This window comes from Oryctolagus cuniculus, chromosome 2 (assembly GCF_051225735.1).
Source record: "Oryctolagus cuniculus isolate XC-2025 breed Fujian yellow rabbit chromosome 2, ASM5122573v1, whole genome shotgun sequence".
In the NCBI taxonomy this organism is placed as follows: Eukaryota; Metazoa; Chordata; class Mammalia; order Lagomorpha; family Leporidae; genus Oryctolagus; species Oryctolagus cuniculus.
The window spans coordinates 83,111,493-83,135,307 of NC_142868.1; the positions used below are offsets into that span (position 1 = coordinate 83,111,493).

Here is a 23,815-nt window from a genome sequence, read left to right on the forward strand (position 1 = left end):
CATATGTGATGCCTGCGCTTCAAGCCAGGGCGTTAACCTGCACAGTGCCGGTCCCCCACAGATAGAATTTAATCTTCAATTTTTAAAGACCCCAGAAACAAAACAGGAATATACACTTTTTAATTTTTTTTTTTTATTTTTGACAGGCAGAGTGGACAGTGAGAGAGAGACAGAGAGAAAGGTCTTCCTTTTGCCGTTGGTTCACCCTCCAATGGCCGCCGCGGCCGGCGCGCCACGCTGATCCGAAGCCAGGAGCCAGGTGCTTCTCCTGGTCTCCTATGCGGGTGCAGGGCCCAAGGACTTGGGCCATCCTCCACTGCACTCCCTGGCCATAGCAGAGAGCTGGCCTGGAAGAGGGGCAACCGGGACAGAATCCGGTGCCCCACTGGGACTAGAACCCTGTGTGCCGGCACCGCAAGGCGGAGGATTAGCCTAGTGAGCCTCTGTGCTGGCTGGAATATACACTTTTTAAAACCTTCCATACTTGGGGCCAACACCATGGCTTAAGCCTCTGCCTGTGGCCCAGAATCCCATATGGGCACCGGTTTGAGTCTTGGCTGCTCCTCTTCTGATCCAGCTCTCTGCTATGGCCTGGGAAAGCAGTAGAAGATGGTCCAAGTCCTTGGGTCCCTGCACCCACGTGGGAGACCCAGAAGAAGCTCCTGGCTCTGAATTGACAGCTCCAGCTGTTGTGGCCATCTGGGGAGTGAACCAGAGTTTGGAAGACCTTTCTCTTTGTCTGTCTTGTCCTTCTCTCTATTTGTAATTCTACCTTTCAAATAAATTAAAAAAAAAACAAAAACACCACCTTTCCTTAAGATTGATTGATTGATTTGAAAAGCAGAGTCACAGGGAGAAAGAAGGTACAAAGAGAGAGAGAGAGAAAGAGAGAGAGAGAGAGAGGCAGAATGTCTTTCATTTAGTGGTTCACTCCCCAAATGTCTACAATGGCCTAGGCTGGACCAAGCCCAAGGGAGGAATCAGGAACTCTATCCCAGACTCTCCTGTGGTTGGCAGGAGCCCAAGTACTTGGGCTATCATCCACTGCCTTCCTAGGAGGCATTGGTAGGGGGCTGGATCAAAAGTGGAGCAGGGACACTTGACCTGGCACTCCAGTTTGGGATGCCAGTGTTGCAAACTCTGGCTTACCCTGCTGTGTCACAATGCCAGCCCCAAACAGGCTTTCTTGGTACTGCACAGCCATGGTCTGGGGCAACCTGTCATGCAATGAATGTGTTCCAGATATAGTCTCCTAACTGCTCATCTGACACATCTTTGCTAATTTACTTCTGAGCCAAACTAGCACTTTCTGATTTTCTAGTCTCTGTGGAGTCCCTGACACCCTGTGCACAGCTGCCGCAAAGGACCTGCTAGATTGCAAGGGCACTGCCTGGCAAGTGGTTGAGATGGACCCTTACACTACTGCCCTGCTGCCACTGCGGATGGTGAGGCGTGTGCTCATGAGTTCAGTGGGCCCAGCATCAGCAGAGCCTAACATGTGGGTGAAAGTGTGGGATCAGTGCAGTCTGGAGTCAATGGCTATAATACTGCTGCTCTCCGGGTGGAGATTCTGGTCGATCTTTGCTGCAACGCAGGCTGGCTTTGCGATCAGATCCATGCAGGCTTCATAAATCAATTCCCAGAACTTGGCTCATTTGAGGCCCTCTGCACATGCCTGAGCAAAGTTATTATTTATTTATTTAAATGTTTTTTGACAGGCAGAGTGGACAGTGAGAGAGAGACAGAGAGAAAGGTCTTCCTTTGCCGTTGGTTCACCCTCCAATGGCCGCCGCAGCTGGCGTGCTGCAGCTGGTGCACTGCGCTGATCCGATGGCAGGAGCCAGGTGCTTCTCCTGGTCTCCCATGGGGTGCAGGGCCCAAGCACTTGGGCCATCCTCCACTGCACTCCCTGGCCACAGCAGAGAGCTGGCCTGGAAGAGGGGCAACCGGGACAGAATCCGGCGCCCCGACCGGGACTAGAACCTGGTGTGCTGGCGCTGCAAGGCAGAGGATTAGCCTATTGAGCCACAGTGCCGGCCCTTGAGCAAAGTTATTTTAACAGTACAGGGTTGTAATGGCTACATTGAGCAAAACCATGGGGTATAAACTGGTGGAAAAGTCATCCAGCATGGTGATCACGTGATAAGCCAGGGCTGCCCTCTTTGTCCACTCTTTTGAGAGCCAAGGTACCTGTTCCACAGATGGGATCTGTCCAGTGACCAGTAACCAAAATAAACCTTTGGGCAGTGGTTCTTCCCAACCGTTAGGTTTGGGGAGAAGTGTCTGGCATCAGGGGTTCCTATGGCATTGGAAATGGGTGCTCCATCCAGATAAAGAACTGTTGTTTCATACAGCAATCCCTTCATGCCTCTGACACCACCAGACATTGTGTCCACAGTGATTCAGCCATTATCATCTTGCTATCTTGCTCCCAAGAACTAGGCAAGAATTATGCCTGACTGGTGAACTCTGAAAGCGAGCAGAGAGTTGTGGCACGAATAGAGCCACCACCACTCCTGCACCAGGGGCCACACAGACAGGTGGATGAGGCTCCTGAAATTTTTTTTAGAGTTTTAAAGTATTTGACTTTTTTTTTGTAATACAAGTTTGTCTATTGATCTCATTTATTTTTAAAATTTACTTATTTATCTTAGAGACTGGGGCAGAGGCAAGTTGAGAATGCTCAACTACTGGTTCACTCAACCAGGACTGAGCTGGGGCCAAAGCCAGGAATCTGGGGGCTAAGTCCAGGTCTCCCACTTGGGTAGCAGGGACCCAACTACTTGAGTTATACACTGCTGCCTTCCAGGGTCTACATTAGCAGGAAGCTATACCAAGGAGTCAAACTCGGGTACTCCAATATGGAATGCGGGTATCTGAACTGACAGTGTAACCACAAGGCCGAAGGCCTGCCCCCTCACTACCTTATTATTCCTTTGATTACTTACGTTCAGTTCAGACTCTAATTAGGATGATTCTTTCCCCCAGTATTGAGTAGAAGGATCTGAATTATCCGCCCATGTCCAACAGAGCAAAATAAGCATTAACACCACATCCACTAGGCAGTGACCTGGCAGCCATGAGAATGTCCAGGGAGGGTAAGTAGCCAGAGGCCCCAACTGCTGTGTCTGGCTTCTCTCACTGCACTCAGGCCAAGGCCCACTTCTCCCTCCTGTCCCCACTGGCTGCCCATGGCAGGATGCCAAGGCAGGCCCATTTCTGCCTCCTCTGAAGGACACCTTTGGCTTGAGGATGCTGTAGACCCAGATGCAACTTTCTCAAAACAAAACTACAGGCTAACATCTTTCTTTTCTTCTTCCCAGACGTCAGACCAGTGCCACAACACGATGTCTCTCCCAGCATCCTCTAGTTCCCCCTTTCCCCTCACCAGCATTTGACTCAATAAATCTCTTACGCATCTAATCCTATCTTGGCTTTTGCGTCTCAGATGACCTGGACTAACCAAAGTAGTAAGAATGATTAAGTGTTCGTTTCAACAGCACAAACAAGGAAGATTATCACGGCCCCTGAGCAAGGATGACATAGAAATTCATGACATAGTCCCCATTTTAATTAATAAAAAAAGACATGACCAAGAAAATAGGTGGTAAGATTGTGATTTGGGACTGACCCTCTCACCACCTAGGCAGCAAGGAGGATGCTTACCTTAGTTGAGAGGGGGGCATGGAGAAGCATGCGGTGTTGCATCAAATGCTAAAGGTCTCGCTGAGGGTGACCTGGGAAAATGTCCTGGTGGAAAAGAAAGACGTTGCCCATGTGAGGCTTGGTGCATTTAAAGCTATTGAGAGAAAAATGTCCTCAAAGACAGCGGAGTTGGCTGACTACTGCTAAGCTGTATTGATGCCAGCAGAGGGATAATGAGAGCAGTTAAACTGGTAATGGCCAAGTGTGCAAGGCGGAGGCTCTCTCTGGTGGCTTTCAAAGAAGCCCTTACTTTTTGCAGTGTTGGGAGAGAACAGAAACAGTTGAACAGAGAGTAGAACACATAGAATTACAGAGATCCCCAGCTGTTTCCACAGATACGAACGTTGCCCTGGCGCATGTACTGTGTGACAAAGGTAACTGCCAACCTGAGCAGGGCTCACAGCATGTGTAACAACCCATGAGCTAGGCCCATACCATCAGGCAGACCCTATGGCTTTGGAAGTGTCTGTGTAGGGGAATGATGCAGTGGGAAAAGCTAGCGCTTATGGCAAGCACCAGGGACTGAATCACAATGCAGCTACCGGAACTGTAGAGTAAGAGACTGACAACCGCTGCAGAGAAGTATACACGTTTTGAGAAATAGCTGTGGGCATATTACTAGTCCCTGGCAGAGATGATGGTTATGGACCATGAGTATCAAACTACCCACTATGATTTGGGATCTCTTGAACCCTGTACTGTTGGACAGACCCTGTATAGTTCATGATAGGATCTTCGAACATCCAAGATCAGGCCTGGGCAGGACCAGAGACTGGGAATGTGCTGCATGAACTGGCAGCCCAAACTTTCTCATCTTTATCAAACGATGCACCAGCAGCCCTCTTGCAACTCACACTCTGCCATAGGTGGGTCCTTGTCCACCCAGCTGAAGGATAAGGAAAAGCCCGAGCTTGGTTAATGGGGTGGCTCAGTATGGATGGGGTGGCTCAGCAAGCTGAAAATGGGTGTGATGGCTTTGAAAGGCAGTGGTGAAGGAAAATCTTCCTAACGGGTCACCCACTTTGTATGGAAGAAATGGCCTGGGGTCAGATGTAGACAGTTCTTGGGCAGTGGCCTGGCTGTCTGGTCAGGAACCTGGAAGAACTGGAAGATTGGGACAGAGAGGTCTGGGATAGAGGCTTGTGGGTGGACATTTGGGAGTGGGCAGAAATTGTGAAGAGCTTTGTGTCACATATTAACATCCACCATGGAAGAGGCGGTGAACAACCAAGTAGACCAAATGACTTGAACATGAATCATACTGCCCCTGGCCACCAGAACAGAGACTGCTCAGAGCAGATGCATCCAACGAGGGGTCCCATCCACTTCACAACGTAGGTGGAGGGCACAGGCCTACAACACAAGCACCACACCATCTAGAGGCCAACTGACCTCACAGGATGAGAGCATGCTCCCTACGGTGAGAAACTGGAGATGGATTTTCACGGCCACCACAGGCTCCAGTTTTTGCCTTGCACACATCTATACTTTCACTTAATTGGCCCACAGACCAGCCTGCTGTGCTCTGAAGTCCATCACCATGTTTGCACTGAGGGTGGCTTCCTCTAAGCTGCTCCCAGCCAGTAGCTCAGTGCAGCAGGGATACTAAGCAGACCTGGTACCTGCAAGATGCTGACTTCTCAAGAGCGATTTTGGCTCACGGACTCCCCACAGGCCTGGCTGACGCCTGCTTAGGCCTGCACTGTGGTCTAAGACATTACTTCTGTGCTCCCTTCTTCTGCCCCGCCCTAGATCCCCCCTTTCATTCACAAAGACCTGCATTATCATCTGCTGTCTCCTCCTCTGGCTCCTTTTCCTTGTTCTTTCACTGGCATTTTCTCTAATAAGTCCCTTGCACATTTAAAAATAGGTGGTAAGACCGTGATCTCATCTTGGCAAGTGGTTCTTAAAGGACTCAGACTAACACAGATGGTCTGTATATGCGCTGGTGGGCATCTAAGGCAGAATGGCAAAATTGGGGTGGGGGGGAACTTGTATGCTAAGAGTAGTCAACTGGTAGTGGCTGCCACAAGAATGCTGAGTTGAAAAAGATTCTAGAGCTGGATCTGGTCATTGTAAAGAATGCGTGGTCTATTAGTAAGGTTGCCATGACGGCAGGAGGAGGGAGCTTGGTGTTGTTAGTTACTGTTGTTGAATTGGGATGTTCCTCAAACTGCTATCAAGAAAGGTCATGGTCAGACAGCTATTGTTTGTTAATGATGAATGATACTCATAATGATAGTGAATGATTAAAGAATAGTTGTAAAAAAGAATGATTATATAACAATATGTGTTAATGATAATGCTTAATGATGAATGATAATTATAAAATAGTATATACCATTGGGGATCCTATAGTAATACTAAATGTAAGAAATATGTGGGGGTGAGATTTTGGCCTTTTGACTAAGATACTAGTTCTGATGCTGACATCTCACACCAGAGTACATGGGTTCAATATCCACCTCCAGCTCCCAGTTCCAGATTCCTGCTAATGCAGACCCTGGAAAGAGGCAATGATGGCTCAAGTAAGCAGGTTCCTGCTGTCCACATGGTTTCTAGAGGACTTTGGCTCCAGCTGGGGGCCTTTGCTGGCATTTGGGGAGGTTAATCAATGGATGGTAGCTCTCTAACACATTAAAATTATAACACATGGCTTAATTAAATTATATAAACAATAAACATTCTCACATGGAAAGATGCTGAGTCCTATGGAATCTAGGAGAAAGATTCCAAAGCACAGGCGTTTGTTAGGGGTTTCCATCTCTGGCTTGGGTGACTATACACTGAGCTGATGTGATTATTCCTGTTTCGTTGCAGGTCTGAATCATGGAGTACATCATAACATGACGTAACTAATGAAGAAAATGCATTTCCCTTTATCTGATTTTATCCTTGCCAAGCACTATTCTGACATTAATTATGTTTGGAAGCAGATTTTTCAGGTCAAACTGCCGCCTGCAATGCCAGGCATCCCATATGGTTAGTGTCCCAGCTGCTCCACTTCTGATCCGGCTTCCTGTTAATGGCCTGGGAAAAACAGGAAATAGGCCAAGTGCTCAGGCCCCTGTGACCCACATGGGAGACCTGGATGAAGCTCCTGGCTCCTGGCCTTGGCATAGCTCAGCCCTGGCTGTTGCAGCCATCTGGGGAATGAACCAGTGGCTGGAAGCTCGCTCTCTGTCTCTTCCCTGTCCCTCCCTCTGTAACTCTTTCAAAAAAAAAAAAAAAAAATCTTAAAAAAGAAGTGGATTTTCCTACTGGCAAGACAATGTGCTGACCAGTTGATGTAGGTATTCTAGTCTGCCTAGCATCTATTTCCTTCCTTTAAAAAGTCATTCAAAAATTATAAAAATAATACATGCTTATCACAAAGTAATAATTAAAACAGTACAAGCAAAATTCAAAGTCCACTTCTCATGCACAGCTTCTTTCCAATTTCCAATCCTGCTTCCTAGGAGCAACATTTGATTTTTTTTGTTGTAAATTAATTGCTTTCTCCATTGGATATCTGGCATCCAAGATATTTCTTTATGACCTTGTTTAAAAGGAATCTCTTGTGAATTCACTCAGAATGAACCAACAAAACTGAGTTTCTAAACACACAAAATTGAGGGCCAACCTTTTCATTCAGAGTCCTTTTATCTTCATGAGCCAAATTTTTGTTAAGTCTTTTAGAACAGCAAACGTGCTTTGTAAAAAGTGTAAGCTTAACCTTCCAGTCACAGAATATAAGAGAGCAAACTGGAAGCGTGTGTACTGCTGAGTTCACTGCATTGTATGATGCATCCAGTCCTATGAACTACCTCATTTATTTTTGTGTTAATGTTCAGTTATTTTCTTAGTCTTTTCAGCAACCTAACTCACCCCTCCCCCGAGATAAAGTAGGCGATTAGAAAAGTAACTCTAATCCCAGTGTGAACCAGTAGGCACCTACTTCAACGGTTTTAAAATAAGAACCAAGAAGATAAATCTGAAATGACTGAGGTTATAGATTGGCTCTTGTTTCTTAAAAATATCAAGATTATTATTATCGCCCATTTTCAAACTCAAAGCAATTCCTAATTGGAAAAATTAGTTCCTAAGATAAGTAAAGTTACGTTTTTAAGGAATTAGGAAATTTATTTCAACACTTTCCTCAATGGGAAATGTTTTTACAAGGATTTAGAAAGGACATCTTGAGTACAAGATCTCTAAAGGAATTTACTGTTTTAAGACTAGAACAGACAACTTACCAACATAGTGATGAAGAAACTGTGAAGGAGGATGTAACTTTCAGAAAACTTAAAATCCTGAGTTCATGTAAAGACAGGAGGACTATATTATTTTCATAAATGAACCAAACTTACAAAATGTACTCATTTTATAAGGCTGATGAGTTTTATAAATCATTTCAACTGCAAAAAAATTGATAAAAATTTGAGAATTTTTTTAGGTGTGAAAAACACTACAGTGAACATTAACAGAGAAATCTGATTGAATGTGGGGGTAAAATTAAGAGATCCTGTCATGTACATTAAAAAGACTTTTCTCAAATTAACTCATTTATTCTCTTTTCTTTTTATAAAATTAGAATTAATTTTTCTTTTGATTAACAAGCATGGTATAGCCACAATAATGATTCTTTTTAAAAAAATGATGTATTTACTTATTTTATTTGAAAAGCAGAATGAGAAAGAGAGCAAGACGGAGACAGAAAAAGAGAGATCTTCCATCTTCTGGTTGACTCACAACAGCCAGGTCTGGGCCAGGCTGAAGTCAAGAGCCAGGAACTCCACTGGGTTTCCCACATTGGTGGTAGGGGCCCAAGTAGTTTGTTCATCATCTTCTGTCTTCCCAGGTGCATTAGTAGGAAGCTGGACAGAAAACGGAGCTGCTGGGACTTGAATATGTAGTCTGATATTAAATGCTGCTGGGGCAAGCAGTGACTCAATCTACTGTGCCACAACACCAACTCCTAAAAATAATTTAAACATTCATGGGGTGGGAGTTTGTCTAGCAGCTTAAGAGGCCAGTTGGGTTGCCTGCAACTCCTTTCAAAGTGTCTCAGTTGGTGTCTTGGTTTTGCTCCTGATTCCAGCTTCTTGCTAATCTATACAGAGGGAAGCAGCAGGTGATGGCTTAAGTAATTGGGTTCCTACCTGGACCACTGGATGAGAGCTTTCTCTCTCTCCAGCAGAAATAAAAACAAAACAATGCAAAAATTCATTGTCTCTTTTTCACTAAAGACATGGTGGAATTGTTTTGTCGTACATTTGTTATTTACCAGCTTTCATGAAATGGAATGCTGTAAAAGGAGTTACAAAATTACATGGTGGGTATATCTTTGGGGAAAAGCTGTGGTTTCATAAATATGGCATTTTTTCCAAAATACAGAGAAGCAAGCTTAGTGTTCACATTGGTGTTATTCTCTAAACTTCCATTTTGTGATGTTACAAGCCAGACACAATTTGAGACAAAATGAATGTGCTTCAGACTCTTTGTATAAAAGGACCACAGTAGCATGGAAACGTCATTTCAGCCATCTGACCCTCTGGATTAGATTGACATATTTGGTCATCTTCTATTTAGGGTTGCTGATCGTGGCCTGAGGCACTTCAATACATTTGTTTTGATTTTTTATTTCTTTTTATTTTTTTAAAAGATTTATTTATATATTTGAAAGTCAGAGTTACAGAGAGAGGAGAGGCAGAGAGAGAGAGAGAGAGAGGTCTTCCATCCACTGGTTTACTCCCCAGTTGGCCACAATGGCTGGAGCTGTGCTAATCCGAAGCCAGGAGCCACGAGCTTCTTCCGGGTCTCCCACGTGGGTACAGGGGCCCAAAGACTTGGGCTGTCTTCCACTGCTTTCCCAGGCCATAGCAGAGAGCTGGATCGGAGGTGGAGCAGCTACCTATGAGTGGTGGAGCAGCCAGGACTAGAACTGGCACCCATATGGGATGCTGGTGCTTCAGGCCAGGGTTTAACCCACTGTGCCACAGCGCCGGCCCCTCATTTCTTTTTAAAATGTGATGTTACCCATGGGTTAGGCAGAATGACAAGGCTGGAATGCAAATATGCTCACTGTCTTAACACTGAATTTATCACTCAGCATAAACAGTCCTTTGCTGTCATGAAACTAGCAGCAGTTCACTTGTCCTACTCTGTGATTTTCAGTATAGACGACAAACGAAGAATCCAATCAACCATTGCCAGGAGTTTTTCTGCTCTGGCATTCTGGCATCTGATGTCAGTATGTCCTGGAAAACTACAGTTTGATTTGGTGGGTTGGGGGCGGGGGGCTTTACTTTTATATATAAAGGGTAACACTTTTACCTTAAGTATGAGGGATTCTCAAAGTTCCCCAAAATTTGTATCTTTAAAAAACTATGAGTGGTGGCTGGCGCTGTGGTGCAGTGGGTAAAGCCGCCGCCTGCAGTGCCAGCATCCCCTATGGGCACAGGTTTGAGACCCAGCTGCTCTACTTCTGATCCAGCTCTCTGCTGCGGCCTGGGAAAACAGTAGGAGATGACCCATGTCCCTGGGCCTCTGCACTCATGTGGGAGAGCAGGAAGAAGCTCCTGGCTTCAGATTTCCTCACCTCCAGTTGTTGCAGCCATCTGGGGAGTGAACCAGCAGATGGAAGACCTCTCTCTCTCTCTCCCCATCAGCCTCTCTGTAGCTCTGCCTCTCAAATAAAAAAATCTTAAAAAAAAAAAACACAACATTATGAGTGGATTTCAAATTTTCTGCATCAAAATAAATTTATATTTTAATTCCACTTTCCCTGAATTCTGGGAAGTACCTTTTGTGAAGATGGGCAGAAATGGCCCAATATCATCTGAGTTGAGATAATGGTCTTGCATGCATACCTGCCTTCAATGCAAGTGCCAAAATGGAGGAAGCTACCCTACTGACACAGTTTTTGGTTTTCTCAATTTACTCATTTCTATATCTACAGTTCTACTTTTAATATACCCTAAATATGATTTGAGAAGCCAGACGAACTTCACTCAAATTCCTAATGGACAATGCAAGTGTTCAGGCACAAATGAAATAACAACAAAACAGACCAACTCCTGGGGCCTGGTAGAACCGAGATGATTTCTGAAAAACAAGAATCCAAACTAATTACACATATAAACCAGTTTATTAGATTGTCAGTGATACTTTGAGACAAATTCAAGTTATTTTATTTTACTTCATATAAACAGAAGAAGGGAGGAAAGTTTTGAACTTCAAGCCTTGTTCAGCATGTGTGCAGTTAGCATCCACAAAAGCACCATCGGATATGGAAGAATTAGCACCACAGAATTTTAGGACCTAACTGTTAACATGCATCACCAAAAAACTTGGAACATGAGAACAGAAGTGGTATGTGGTATGGTCTATTCTGAGCAATACAAGGCAATTTATGATTTCTTTTCATACAGTACAATACAATCACAATCAATGAGAACCTTTTAAGTACAATACAGGACAAAAAACACCTTGTACCCTGTTAACACTAAAGCAGTTACAGATTTTAAAAAATGATTCTTGTAAGAGAGAGTGGGTTGAAATTATCCCTCCCCCCTCAATTTTTAAAATTCAGAGTTATATAGTTACATGATCTCTTAAGAAAGTATTTTCAAATCTATATGTCTCTCTCCCTCAATGCTGACAAATGGTGGTTTGAAAACTGAAAGGCTGGATGAATTAAAAAACAAAAACAAAAAAGACAAAATCCTGATAGAGTCAAGAAGGATTCCAGTGTGGTAGAAGGTACCACATGAGATCAGTTTGACAATGATGCCAATGCTGTTGATACTTGTCTTCCCTTCCGTGCAGGAATGCCAAGTACAGAGGCCTTGCATTCATGATGAACTTCAGTTCATTCCTTTCACCGAATGCCTTTATTCTGAAGTGGAACATGAGAGATTTATTCCTTATTCCTCAACTGTCTTTGTAGCATCCTTATGCTTGGTTTGGCAACAGTGAAAAGGGTTGATATTCTCTCTGGATTTAGGATAATTTGTGAGCTAAAGAAAAAATATTAATTTAAATTTAGCAAAGATGAAATTTTAAAGGGAGTTCCACTATTTCCACAGTACAAACCCATAATTAATATCATTGAAAACCTTTCTGTTAGAAAGCATGTAACAAACCCTCAATTTTTAGTTGTGTCTAGGCCAATTTTGGCCTATGAGAAGATACTGTATAAGAAAGGTGCAATAAGAATAAATAGATACAGGTATATTCAGATCTCAATGCATTGATATCAAGGAAGAAATATTTTTACTCACCAAGAGAAGAATATACCTTGAAGCATCTATGCAGACACATGAGTCAATCATGTATCTGCCCAAATTCTAATTCTGGAATAGTGATAACAGGGTCGTTTAGGAAAAAAGTACTCAATTACAGTGCGGCAGCAATTTTATGTTGTATATATTTAACAGTGAAACATTTTTGAAAATAGAATTAGTACTATACGGTAAGTTTACAATTCACCATTTCTATACTTGTAATACATGCGGTTATTTGTTTTCTGAGTTTTTAAAAATCCCACTAGGACCAACACTCTTTTGGAACAACAATCTAACATTAAACAAAACTTTCTAAGGAAAATATTTAGCATCACAGAGATTTGAGAAAAGTCTGTTACTCAGCATCACAAAATACTCAGTAGCTCTACATTTAAGATTGTTCATGCCATGACATTAACACGCCTTTGGGTTAATATATCTTATTTTAAAAAGAAAACAAAGAAACAAAGCAAACAATAGACAAGGAATTTGTCTTTGGTCTCTCCTTGGTCAGGACAGACCTCTGATAAACTCGATTCCTTTCTATCCTGGACTGATGACTGTCTCTGAAACTGCGTTCACATTTAGTAAAACATTTCAAACCAGAGAGAGAAAGATTGGCCACCACGGAGTAAGACTTACAGGGAAGTAAAATTGTGGGAAAATGTTCTTTTAACTGTTTTTTTGGAAAGTGTGCTGCCCCCAAACAAAAAAGAAAGCAAAGCTTTGTTCACTTTAAAATAGTTTTCTGTTGGAAAACATTCTTGGTTAAAAGGTAGCCTATCTTTAAAACGTCAGCGTTTAACTTGAGAAGGCTGACCTTTTTTGAAAAAAATTCCTCTGCTTTTTCTATGGAACTCCGTCCACTGTAGAAATGAGCAGTTGCTTTTCTGAAGAGGAAACAGTCACAGCAGCACGGCCATGTTGGTGATTTACGTCTGCGGATTCACCGGGCACAGCTCATGTGAGCAGAGAAACAACATTGATTTCTTCATGCTGTAGGACTACATTTGAAAAAAATCAGCTGAAACAGAGCTGAGTTATGATAGGCTCGCGTAATAATTTTGATTGCCCGTATATTTTAATCAACATTTCAAGACAAGGTAACAAAAATAAATTTAAAAAATAAAAACTGTTCAAAAATTGAAAAAGCTTTCAAATTTGACATTTTTCATTTCAAATGACTGTAGACTAAGACAGTTTTGCCATTATCACATATACTTTTCTTACTCTTGGGTTTTATTCCTGCATTATTTATTGGTTATATTATGTAACACAATTTTCTGTTAAATTAAAATAGTTTATTAGATTATACTGAAAGTGGCTTTAAAAATCATAACTAGAGTTAAATTCATAAAAGTATAAAGAGAATTTTAAAAGCTTTTAGACAAATTCTATAGATGAATAGTTAGTTCAAGTTAATAAAGTGCCTTCTTTTGTAGGTAATTAATTTTTTACTAAAATATTTTAAGGCTTTATAATAAACCCAACATTCTCAGAAATTTGATAGTCTATGGGGTTCTGTTACTAGCTAGCATTGTTTCACAGTTTTTATTTTATTTAATCTTTTAATCCATATGGTAAATTTTAATAGCAGATTAAAATTATAAATTTGAATTGTCTATTTGGAATCCATTTTGTGGAGAAAGAAAAGATGCATAATTTCTAAATTCTGTGATTTGTACATAAAACTCACATGTTGCTTGTTAACAATCTAATTTATGACATGCATGTATCAGCCAATGCCCTCAAACACTTCAGCAGAATATTTAATCTCATGGCAAATGGCCATCATTTCATTCATTTATTCATATATTGTTGTCTGACATTTAAAATGATCGTGCAGTCTTAAATGAAAAAGGCCAATGGAAATCTAAGGTAAATTGTTCATATATAGGCACAATGAATATCTTTTATTGCAGCAGTTTATGCATAATCTGTATTGATGCCAACATTTAATGTTAAGCATTTATATTCATTTACATGTTGTTTCTGCTACCCATAGGTATGTCACAGTAAAATACTGGTAACACATTACTATACATATATTTGGTAGCCATAATCCTACAGAACTCTATTTCTTGTAAGACTTGTCATTTCTCTTTGGGGAACATGGGTGTGTTTTAAGTACAGCTGCAAATTGGTTGCCTTGGCAGCTCCAGATTTTAGGATAAATTATGACCACATAGACATCAGCTACTCAATTGTTCATAGCCAATAAGGATGAATTAAAATGCCTGAATATTCTTTTTCAGAAATTTAGTTATCTTCATCAGAAAATTGCCAAAGTTGGGAAAAGATGACTCTGATACTTAAAATGTTTTCCTGATGACCAATGGATCAACTTAAAATGTCCTTTTAAATTAATGGTTTTGAGATTAGGATGGAGGACAGGTAAAACCCACTGCAAAGAATAGCTTAAATTAATTTGGGGATTGTTTACAGCCCTCTCTCTTCTGTTGAGGAACAGTGTTGTTTTTTTTTTTTTTTTTTTTTTTTTTTCACAGTATTTGTTGAACTCTTTTACTTAGGGTAGGGTTAACTATATGATCAATAAATAAACTGAAAACAGATCTTTGTAAAAATTAAGAGTGAGAATGCGAGAGAGGAGAAGGGTTGGAGGGTGGGCAGTAGGGAGGGTGGGGAAGGAAGCGTCACTATGTTCCTAAATAAGAATACATGAAACTTGTATAATTTAAGTGAAATTTAAAAGAAAGAAAAAAAACTTAAAAAACCAGCTTACGTTAAATGTATAATTAGAAAATTAACAAAATTAAGAAAAATAATGCTACTCTTAGGATTGTGTTTGGTTTTCAATCTAAAGCCTTGTAAAAATAAGTCCAGGGCAAAAAAAAAGAAAAAAGAAAATAGCATAATCATTTGTAATTACACAGTGCTTTACCAAAGTGTCATAAGTTAGCAAATAGTTTTCTAAAATGCATATGATTCTACTTTTCAAATCTAAGTACATATACAGTTCTTTTTTTCTCATACTCGTATGGTATAGTTTCACAAACTTAGCCCAAATATAATCTGGATGATGAATTATAACTTTCTAACCAAGTATATAGTATGTGCGTTTTTAGAAAGATAACTGTTAAGGAGCCTTTGTCATTGTGAAATTCAAATCTAAGTATAGCCAAAGCATTCCCATAAAACTTGAAAACATGAAAGTTTGTTTAGGCAAATTTTAGTAATGATCTGTTATATGATGCACAAAAATCACTTGCTCATTTTTAAAAACGTGTGTGGTTTAGTTATCTTGTTTTTATCTATTTGACTACATATTATTCTCTTCATTCATGGAAGTGACAGTATATACAATAACCAAGTTTTGAAGACGGCATTAAGTACTGAGATTTCTAGCCTTAACTGCTCCTTTCTATAATGCACAGCAAAAATGTCTGATGCATGGGTCATTAATTCTCATGCTGCTCTTTTTTTCTAAATAAAAACATTAAATGGAAGTGGATAGAGATAACATAATACGAGGACATTAGAGACTAAAGCACCAATATATGGAACAAATAAAATCATAAGCAATTCTATGGGAGTTCTCCATACTACTGAATTAGGTAAGTCGGGAGAATAATGAAAAATGAATATTCTTTACTATATAATAATTATGTGAATATACATTTTTCAAATAAATGGTATGTTCATAAAGTTAAATCTTCATATTTTTATTGTTAGTATGATGAAATTAACTTAGGGAGTTGCCTCATTATAAACCAAGACTCCTCTGCCCCTCCCCCAATCATATCGTTTAGAGGAAAGAGAATGTAAGATCATAATTCTCAATGACCGATCATCTAGGTCCTACTATGCCACAGACTGAACACTGGGGTGCTGTGCTGCATTTAACTGCGGGTGAAAATGCAGTTAAAAACATAAGAGAACTAAATGTTAAAATTAGGTTTAGTTCCTAGTCTCAGAACATTAAGTGACAATCAAGAAAGGACTCCCTTCCTTCTCCTACAGTTTGAGAATCTCAATCTTAAGTATATAAACAGCTTTATAAAAGCATCTGAAAGAAATTCCAATTCCATTCTTTATCTTTTGATACGTAGAACAGCAAATAAATGGATATCCTAGTATTGTGAGAGAATTAACAGGGATCCAACAGCCAAAGCTCTGTTCTCAGGACTTTAAAATTTTAAATATCAATCTGATGTTGCTCTTACGGTATCTATTCTTAACACTTTCATTTATACATTTTTCGTTAGGGATTACAGATCCAAGTGACTTTGTAATAATTAATCTGAGTTCATCACATGCACATTATATACTTTTTAAGACTGCATAAAAGCGACTGAGTCATCACCCTATTGATAAACAATGGGGGTTTTCTTCCCAGTGTGTTCTGATAACGGAGACACTCTAAGAAGTATCTGCTCACCTGAGATTATTTCTCACATCACGTACGTTCTGAAGTCAAACACAAGTGAAGAAAACCATCACATCTAGGTCCAGGTTTTGAAGACGAGGCCATTACAACTGCTGACGTTACTCACCTACTGCCCCACTGTCTCTGCTCCTAGAACAATTCAGAGCTTCCCAAGATGATCTCTCACTGAGGTGGGGGAGCTGTTTGAATGTTAGGAGTACTGCCACTTAATATTAATTGTAGGGGGCTATTTTCTCCACTCGAATTCTTACTCATGGTTTACTGCCGTGATTTTGTTAGTATTTATGTGTCCATTAAGATTTTAAGGGAAGATCTGCTTATTTCTTGCTTGTTTCCACAAAGAAGTATCATCAAAAATAAATAAATAAAATAAAAAGGAACTATCTGCTGTTAAACTCAAAAACATTGATGATTTCAGTTCTATTAGGTTGAATGAAAGTAGCCAAATACAAACAAGGGTTAATTTATATTAACTTTTTTTTGATCGATAGACAAAAAACTAACCAGTGGTGACAAAAATCAGATTAGTATGGGGGCTGGTGTTTGCTCTAGTGGTTAAGCCACTAGGTAGGACTCTCACATCTCACATCACAGAACCTAGATTCAATATCTAGCTCCAGTTCTTAAATGAAACTTCCTGTAGTGCACACTCTGGGAGGCAGCAACTGATGGCCCAACTGACTGGGCTCCTGTCACCCACATCAAGGTCTGGATTGAGTTCCTGGCTTCTGGCTCAGTTAAGGTTCAGCCCCATCCAAAGCTCAGCCATGCCCACTGTGGACATTTAGGGAATGAATCAGCAGATGAAAATTTTATCTCTATCATAAAAAACCCACAAACCCAAAAAGCGAAGCCAGATCATGGCTGCTTTTGGAAGTTGGAATGGGGAGAGAGTGGGGGCACTAACTAGGGGAGTATACATGAAAAGTTTCTATGGTGACAGAAATGTTTAATGTTTCCCTATTCATCAACACTGAATGGTGGATTAAGATCAGAGCATTTCACTCTGTAAATCATATCTGAATTAAAATATTAAAAAGCATTACAACTAAACATAATCATCCTGCTGAAGCATCAGAGGTTGGCTGATGTCTTTCTTCACTTCCAAAACCCCTTCATAGTGTCCCATAGCGAGTATATGTCCTAGAGTGGAACCCATGGCTCAGACCCACCGGGGACATGGATTTTCTAATGGGGACCACCGGCCGAGAACTGTGCATCAGTAATAAAAAAAAGAGAGCAATTCACTTCTAACTTTCAGGTGGAAAGAACACGATTTTGTCATATGCCCTTGGTACATAATCAAGTGCAAAATATGGCATATCACACGTTAACACAGTTTTGAATGCCAGCAGTTGGGGCCTAATTTATAATCATTACCTCACCACATCAAATCTTAGGGGCCATGTGTTCATCAGATTTAATGAGGTTACACTCAATTTCCAATATCCAGTGAATTCTAGTTTCCTACAGAAATAACCTTATTACATGATCTGACAATTCTAAAAATAAGTAAGTGAGAAAATTCTATTGGTCCTCAGAAGAAAATGGTAATATTCTGGACAGAATTCATCCAGCAGTGCTGCCAAGTATTCATCTACACAATTAAAACTTTAATCAGAAGTCGGACAATTATTTCTCCAATTTATTTCTTCTTGTTATGCCAATTCATATGCACCAAAGGCTTATGCTGGTCCAAATCCACATGTCATACGGAGATATTTAAAATATGTAATTTGAGGCAAGTGTTTGGCCTAGTGGTGAAGAAGCCCGTTGGGCCTCCAGTTGGGACACCTGACTCCCACACTGCAGTGCCTGGGTTCAACACAGAGCTCTGGCTCCTGACTTCAGCACTTTTTAAAAAAGACTTACTTTATTTATTTGAAATGCAGAGTTAGAGAGAGAGAGAGAGAGAGAGAGAGAAAGAGAGCGCACCTCCATGCACTGTTTCACTCCCCAAATGGCCTTAACAGCCAGGCTGGGCCATGCTGAAGCTAGGAGCCAGCAGCTTCTTCTGGGTCTCCCATGTATGTGCAGGGGCCAAGGACTGGGGCCATCCTCTGCCGCTTTCCCATGCATGAGCAGGGAGCTGGATCTGAAGTGGAGCAGCCAGGACTTGAACCAGTGCCTCTCTGGGATGCCAGCATTGCAGTGCGGCTTTAACCTGTTATGCCACAGTGGCAGCCCCACTTCAGCTTCTTGCTAATGCAGACCTTGGGAGGCAGTGGTGATGGCTCATATAGTTGGGTCCCTGTCACTCATGTTGGAGAACTGGACTGAGTTCCCAGCTCCCAGCTTTGGCCCAGTCCAGCCCTGGCCACTGGGGGCATTGGGGAGTGAACCAGTGGACGGGGAACTCTCTCTCTTTTCCTCTTAAATTAAAAAAAAACGTAATTTTACTATTTATGATTATCTCCACCTGAGATTAGAGGGAAAAGGTGACAAATTAAAAATTTTCCCTAGAGCAATGCTTAGGAGGAATTTAAATCTAGTAAGTATGGGTTAAATAAATAAATAAATGTTCTCATTTTTGATCAAATTGCCATTTTCCAAAATACCACATAGTGGCTTCTTACTCCATTTTTCAAATTTGGTATGATTAAAAAGCAAAAGCATAGGCACATAGTTTGTCCGTTTAAAAAAATGCTCTGCAACCCCTAGGCTTCATCATCTTTACTGCTATAGCTATTGTTAAGACAAAAAGTACATAAAATATAAATTGAAGCAATTATTCTAAAAATGACAACTTGATAATTAGCTATAAAATTTTCCTTGTAAAAATTGAACTAAGGACACTAACAGATTTTTTTTTTCCTCTTTAGAGTGAAAAACAAAAGCTTATGCAATCAAGAGAATGGAGAGTTGTACGATGTTTCACATAAACATTTCTGAGAATGAGAGGTTTAATGGATCCGCAGCGTCAAAGGAAAATGGAGTTCCATGTGCCAGAAGGCAGAAGACCACAGCTGCACGGCAGAGGAGCGCAGCGTCAGGCAATGCTCTCTGGAGCCTCTTGGTGACAGGGCTTGGGCCTCTGTTGTAACAGTTCTTTATTTTCCAGAAACCACGGAGTGCCTCAGCTCTCAAAAGGTACTTTTCTTGGAGTCAGAATGACCCTCCCCCCTAAACAATCTAGTAATAATACTTTCAACTTTAAAGCCAACAGGTGAGGAAACTCTTCTAGTTGAAAAATGACAACAAAATGTGTTTTTAATGAAGCCTGCAGTCTCCCACTGAATTTTTTAAAAAATTACTTATTAGAGAGAAGTGATAGACACATTGAGAAAGACAGAGATTGATCTCAACCACTGGTTTGTGCTCGAACTACCCACAATGGCCTGGGTTGTACTGAAGCCAGGAGCCAGGAACTCAGTGCAGGTCTCCCAAGTGGGTGTCAGGGATCCAACTACTTAACCCATCACCTCTGCCTCCCAGCCAGAGCTCTGCTCTCAGAGCTGGGACTCAAATCCAGGCACTTGGAAGTTGGATGTGGGCAACTTCACCACTAGGCCAAATGCTTGCCCCTCCCTCTGAAGCAAAGCAATATAGAGAAGCAGACACTGAGCAGTGGAGGAACCACTTAAAAAGGTGTAGTTCAGGATCTGAAAGGACTATTTATTTTGAATAAGCCACATAACATCTTTAATATTTTCCTGTCTGTTGTAAAATGAGGGTGTTATATTACTACCAAACACTCCTTCAGTTAAAAAAAAAAATCAAAGTTGATGACAGATTTAGACAAGAAAATCTTAGGTTGTCAAGTCACTATGGATATTTACACCTATATTAGAAAATAAGTAAATTAGTTCTGGGGGAATTGGTCCTCAAATCATGTAAGCTGCCTCATAATCATTTAAAAAAAAAAAACAGAAAGAAGACAGTTTTGATTTCCTCTAGGAATAAAACCATACTTTCTTATTTCATGGTCTTCATTTTCTTAATGGTATCTCTGGATAAGCAGAAAGTTTTAATTTTGATGGACTCTGAGTCTTCATTTTTTTTCTATTATAGTTAGTGCCTTTTGTTTCCTAAGAACAATTGGCCTATGTAACTGCGCACTTTTATAAGTGACTGAAAAACAGCTTCAGCAAATTCTAACTAGCACAGCTCCCTTGCCACTGCTCTACCTGGGATTGTCTGTGGTAGGAAGAGGCTCCCATCTAATTTTGCAGAATTTTGTTGTAACTTGCCACCCATTTTTTGGGTTGTGAAGAATTTGTGATGCTAACTGATGTTTATCAAATGCTTGTTTTATGACACACTTTGCTAATTTATCCTAAAACATTTAATTTTCTTTGAGAGAATTCTGGTTGACTCTAAGTTCTACGACAGTAAGGAATATTACATTTTGTTACCAATACAATCCTCTTGACCCAGAAGCCCTCTGAGCACATAATGGGTGACTGATTTGTATACACTAAATGCTGAATGAATCAATTCTTACAACCCTATAAAATTAAATGAATAGCTCCAAATTAGACAAGTGACAGAACTTGAACTTGACCCCTAGACTGGCTGACCCCAAAGTCTGTGTTATTTATTATTCTGTAGTAGGCCACTGAGACTGCATGATAACTCTGGTGGGGCTGAGCACCAAAAACCACAGCTGAAGTTACTGCTGTAGCACAAGGGGGTGGAAGAAGAGGATTTAAATTACTGTTTTATTTCTCTCGTAGCAAAAGGCAAATGTGGAACTTCTCTAAGCTCTTCCTTAACAGTCCTAAGCATACTGATCTGACTTTTTATAACGATATGATGATTTGTACAGACTGAACCAATATGAAAGTTTTATGGGACAGAATAATTTTACAGGGGCTGGCACTGTGAGGCAGCCCATTAAGCTGCCACTTGCGACTCTGGCATCCCACATAGGAGTGCTGGTGGAGTCCTGGCTGCTCAGCTTCCCTTCTAACTTCCTGCTAATGTGCCTGGGAAGGCAGCGGAAGATGGCCCAAGTATTTGGCCCCCTGCCATCCATGTAGGAGTCTAGGATGTAGTTTCTAGATTCTGCTTTGGCCTGGCTCAGACCTGGCTGTTGCATTTGGGTACTGAACCAGCAGACAGAAGCTCGCTCTCTCTCTCTTGATGCTCTGCCTTTCAAATAAATAAATCCTAAAAAGAAGAATTTTATAAATAATTTTATAAATATAGGGGCAGAATAAGTCAATCTGTTTATAAAATTGTAAATTTTAGCCCACAAATTCTTCTGCGATGCTACAAAACCTGGGTTAACTGAGAATGCCAGGAAGCAAGGTCATTTATTTAATAGAATTTCCTAGCTACCAGAGATTTAGTCGTAATGCTTTTAATCCTACTGAAATTGAAATATTTCTATTATGTATTATTTTGATTTTCTGCTTTAATAAACATAATGAGCATGGTTAAATTTTGTGTGCATGAATGAGAATACTGTAGTGCTCTCAAATCTTTATTAGTAACATTTATAATCACTGTATAATGATGGAAACAAAGAAGATGTGGCTTCTTGAGCTAACCTGGGACATTCCTTTCACACAGGTTTTTGAAAGAGCCCATTTCCATTTTGCATTGGTCATTTATTGCACATAGGAGTTTAGGGGAAAGATTATGCTAGTCGATTTTTAATTTACTTCAGTTATCAAGGGAAGGAAGTCTTTAACTTCTTAAATTCTCTAAATAATAATATTCTTTGAGAGCTACTCTGTGCTGTAGATGCCACGACAAGATTTGTGACGGTGGGACAGGGAGAGATCAAGTTACTGAAGGTTAGCTAAGGTGGGTAGCTGGGGCAGGGAGATTAAACAAACACAGGGGGTGAAAAACTCAGAGCTCCAGGTAGAGGCTGACAAAGGCTCAGCATCCAGGTGAGTGGAACGTGCACAAACATGCGCCCCAATGAGTTGAGTTGCTATGTCTCCCGCTGGGACCCAAACAGGAATACTAAGTGCAGAATTGAGCCTAAAGATGTATGAAAACAAAACACCCAGCGTGCATTAAAAACATAACTGTTTGAATTAAATCAGCTATTAAAACATGTTTAATTCTGACTTAAAGTTTAACCATTTAACACTTCTCTAATGTTATTCCAAATGCATCCTTAAGCAGCAGACTCAGTACAATCCTGATGTTTCACTAAGTAGCCAGGTGGTAACAGCCACCTCATTTCACCTGCCAGGGCCTCGGTTTTCTTCCTCTGTTAAGTGGGGATAGTGACACTGAACTAAACTGATCTAAATCAGCAGTTTTATGAAATGAGATAGAATATTGTGAAAGAACTTTGAAAACCACTTCAAGCTGTAAATTATAATTTGAGTTCCATTTTCTATTTCATTGGTAAATATTTAATAATAATGAACAGCTATGAGAAAAATTGAGGACACATGAGTTGTCTGTATTCATAAATGAATCTATGAATAATCTACATTGTAATGTCTCCACAGTGAAAATGAATACAACTGCTTATGAACTAACACAGTTAAGTGGACGCAGGCCTTTTTCAATAGGGTAAGGCATTGGTGAGATGGTCATCTTAGTTGAGAACACTGTTGGAGTTATGCAAATCCAAACGTGTGAAGAAAAAAAAGAATTTATGAATATATGAGGGGTCTTCAAAGAAGTTATGGAAATGCATATTGTGAAAAATTAGGCATGGGTTTCAAAAAATTTTTGCATCAAAATGAACTTATTTTTAATTCCATTTTCCACAAGCTTTTTGAAGTACCCTCATATTGTCCATGTAATGAGAGTAAAGTAAAATCAGAAGTGTGGAAGTATAGAAGAGCCGGGGGCACGGAGCGCAAACATGTGATGCACACGTTCCCACTCCTTGCCTTCCTCATCTACTGCCTGGCTCAACCTCCCATCTTTTATGACACAGTAGGTACATGGGATAAAACAGAACTATCATTTTCACTGTAGGACATCAAGAAGAGACTTGCAATGAAGAATATATAATTATTGCTTAAAATAGTATCATTGTATTTCTGCAAATCTGCATCAGTAAAATAGAATGCAAATAGTTAATCAGATTTAAAGGATAAATTGTTGAAAGGAAAACAGTATGAATCACTTTATGGTAGCTTCAAACACACTTCTCACATAAACCAATACATTGCCTGGCACATGCCGATAACCAAATGAAACCATCTACTGGATTTAAAAAACACTGAGTTTGATTAGGCACCAAAAGTTGCTTTGATTCAAGTAACTTTGGACATGCCACATTTACAGCTAATGGCAGTGAAATATTTGTGTTCTCTAGGTTATTGTAGCCCTAGTCCCTAGCACAGGACCTGGCACAAGTAGCCACATGAGTGTCCAGAAAAGCTTCATTTATCTACTAAGCCAGGCAAAGGATATTCCCGAAGTAAAACTTAGGATGTGGAGGAAACAGAAGATTCCATGTTATACTGCATCTTAATGCGTGAATCATCTTTGAAGTAAAAATGACATAGTA

At 40.4% G+C, this 23,815-nt stretch overlaps 1 protein-coding gene and 1 pseudogene across 7 annotated transcripts in view; one reads left to right on the forward strand and one right to left on the reverse strand.

Moving 5' to 3' along the window:
• Window positions 1–2,587: 2,587 nt before the first annotated feature.
• Window positions 2,588–23,815, reverse strand: part of PURG (purine rich element binding protein G) — a 39,765-nt gene continuing 18,537 nt past the window's right edge. For 2 of the 7 annotated variants that reach the window (XM_051834148.3, XM_070068528.2), the window contains exon 3: window positions 10,816–11,705. In XM_051834148.3, the coding sequence (XP_051690108.3) occupies window positions 11,613–11,705 (93 nt within the window). In that variant the 3' untranslated portion in view covers window positions 10,816–11,612. Of the gene's footprint in view, window positions 3,751–10,815; window positions 11,706–12,765; window positions 12,977–22,159; window positions 22,318–23,815 lie in introns of those variants that run through there. The other 5 variants (XR_016230007.1, XM_051834162.3, XM_051834142.3 and 2 more) reach the window with 5 other exon arrangements.
• On the forward strand, window positions 3,481–3,572 carry LOC127490432 (U6 spliceosomal RNA; annotated as a pseudogene).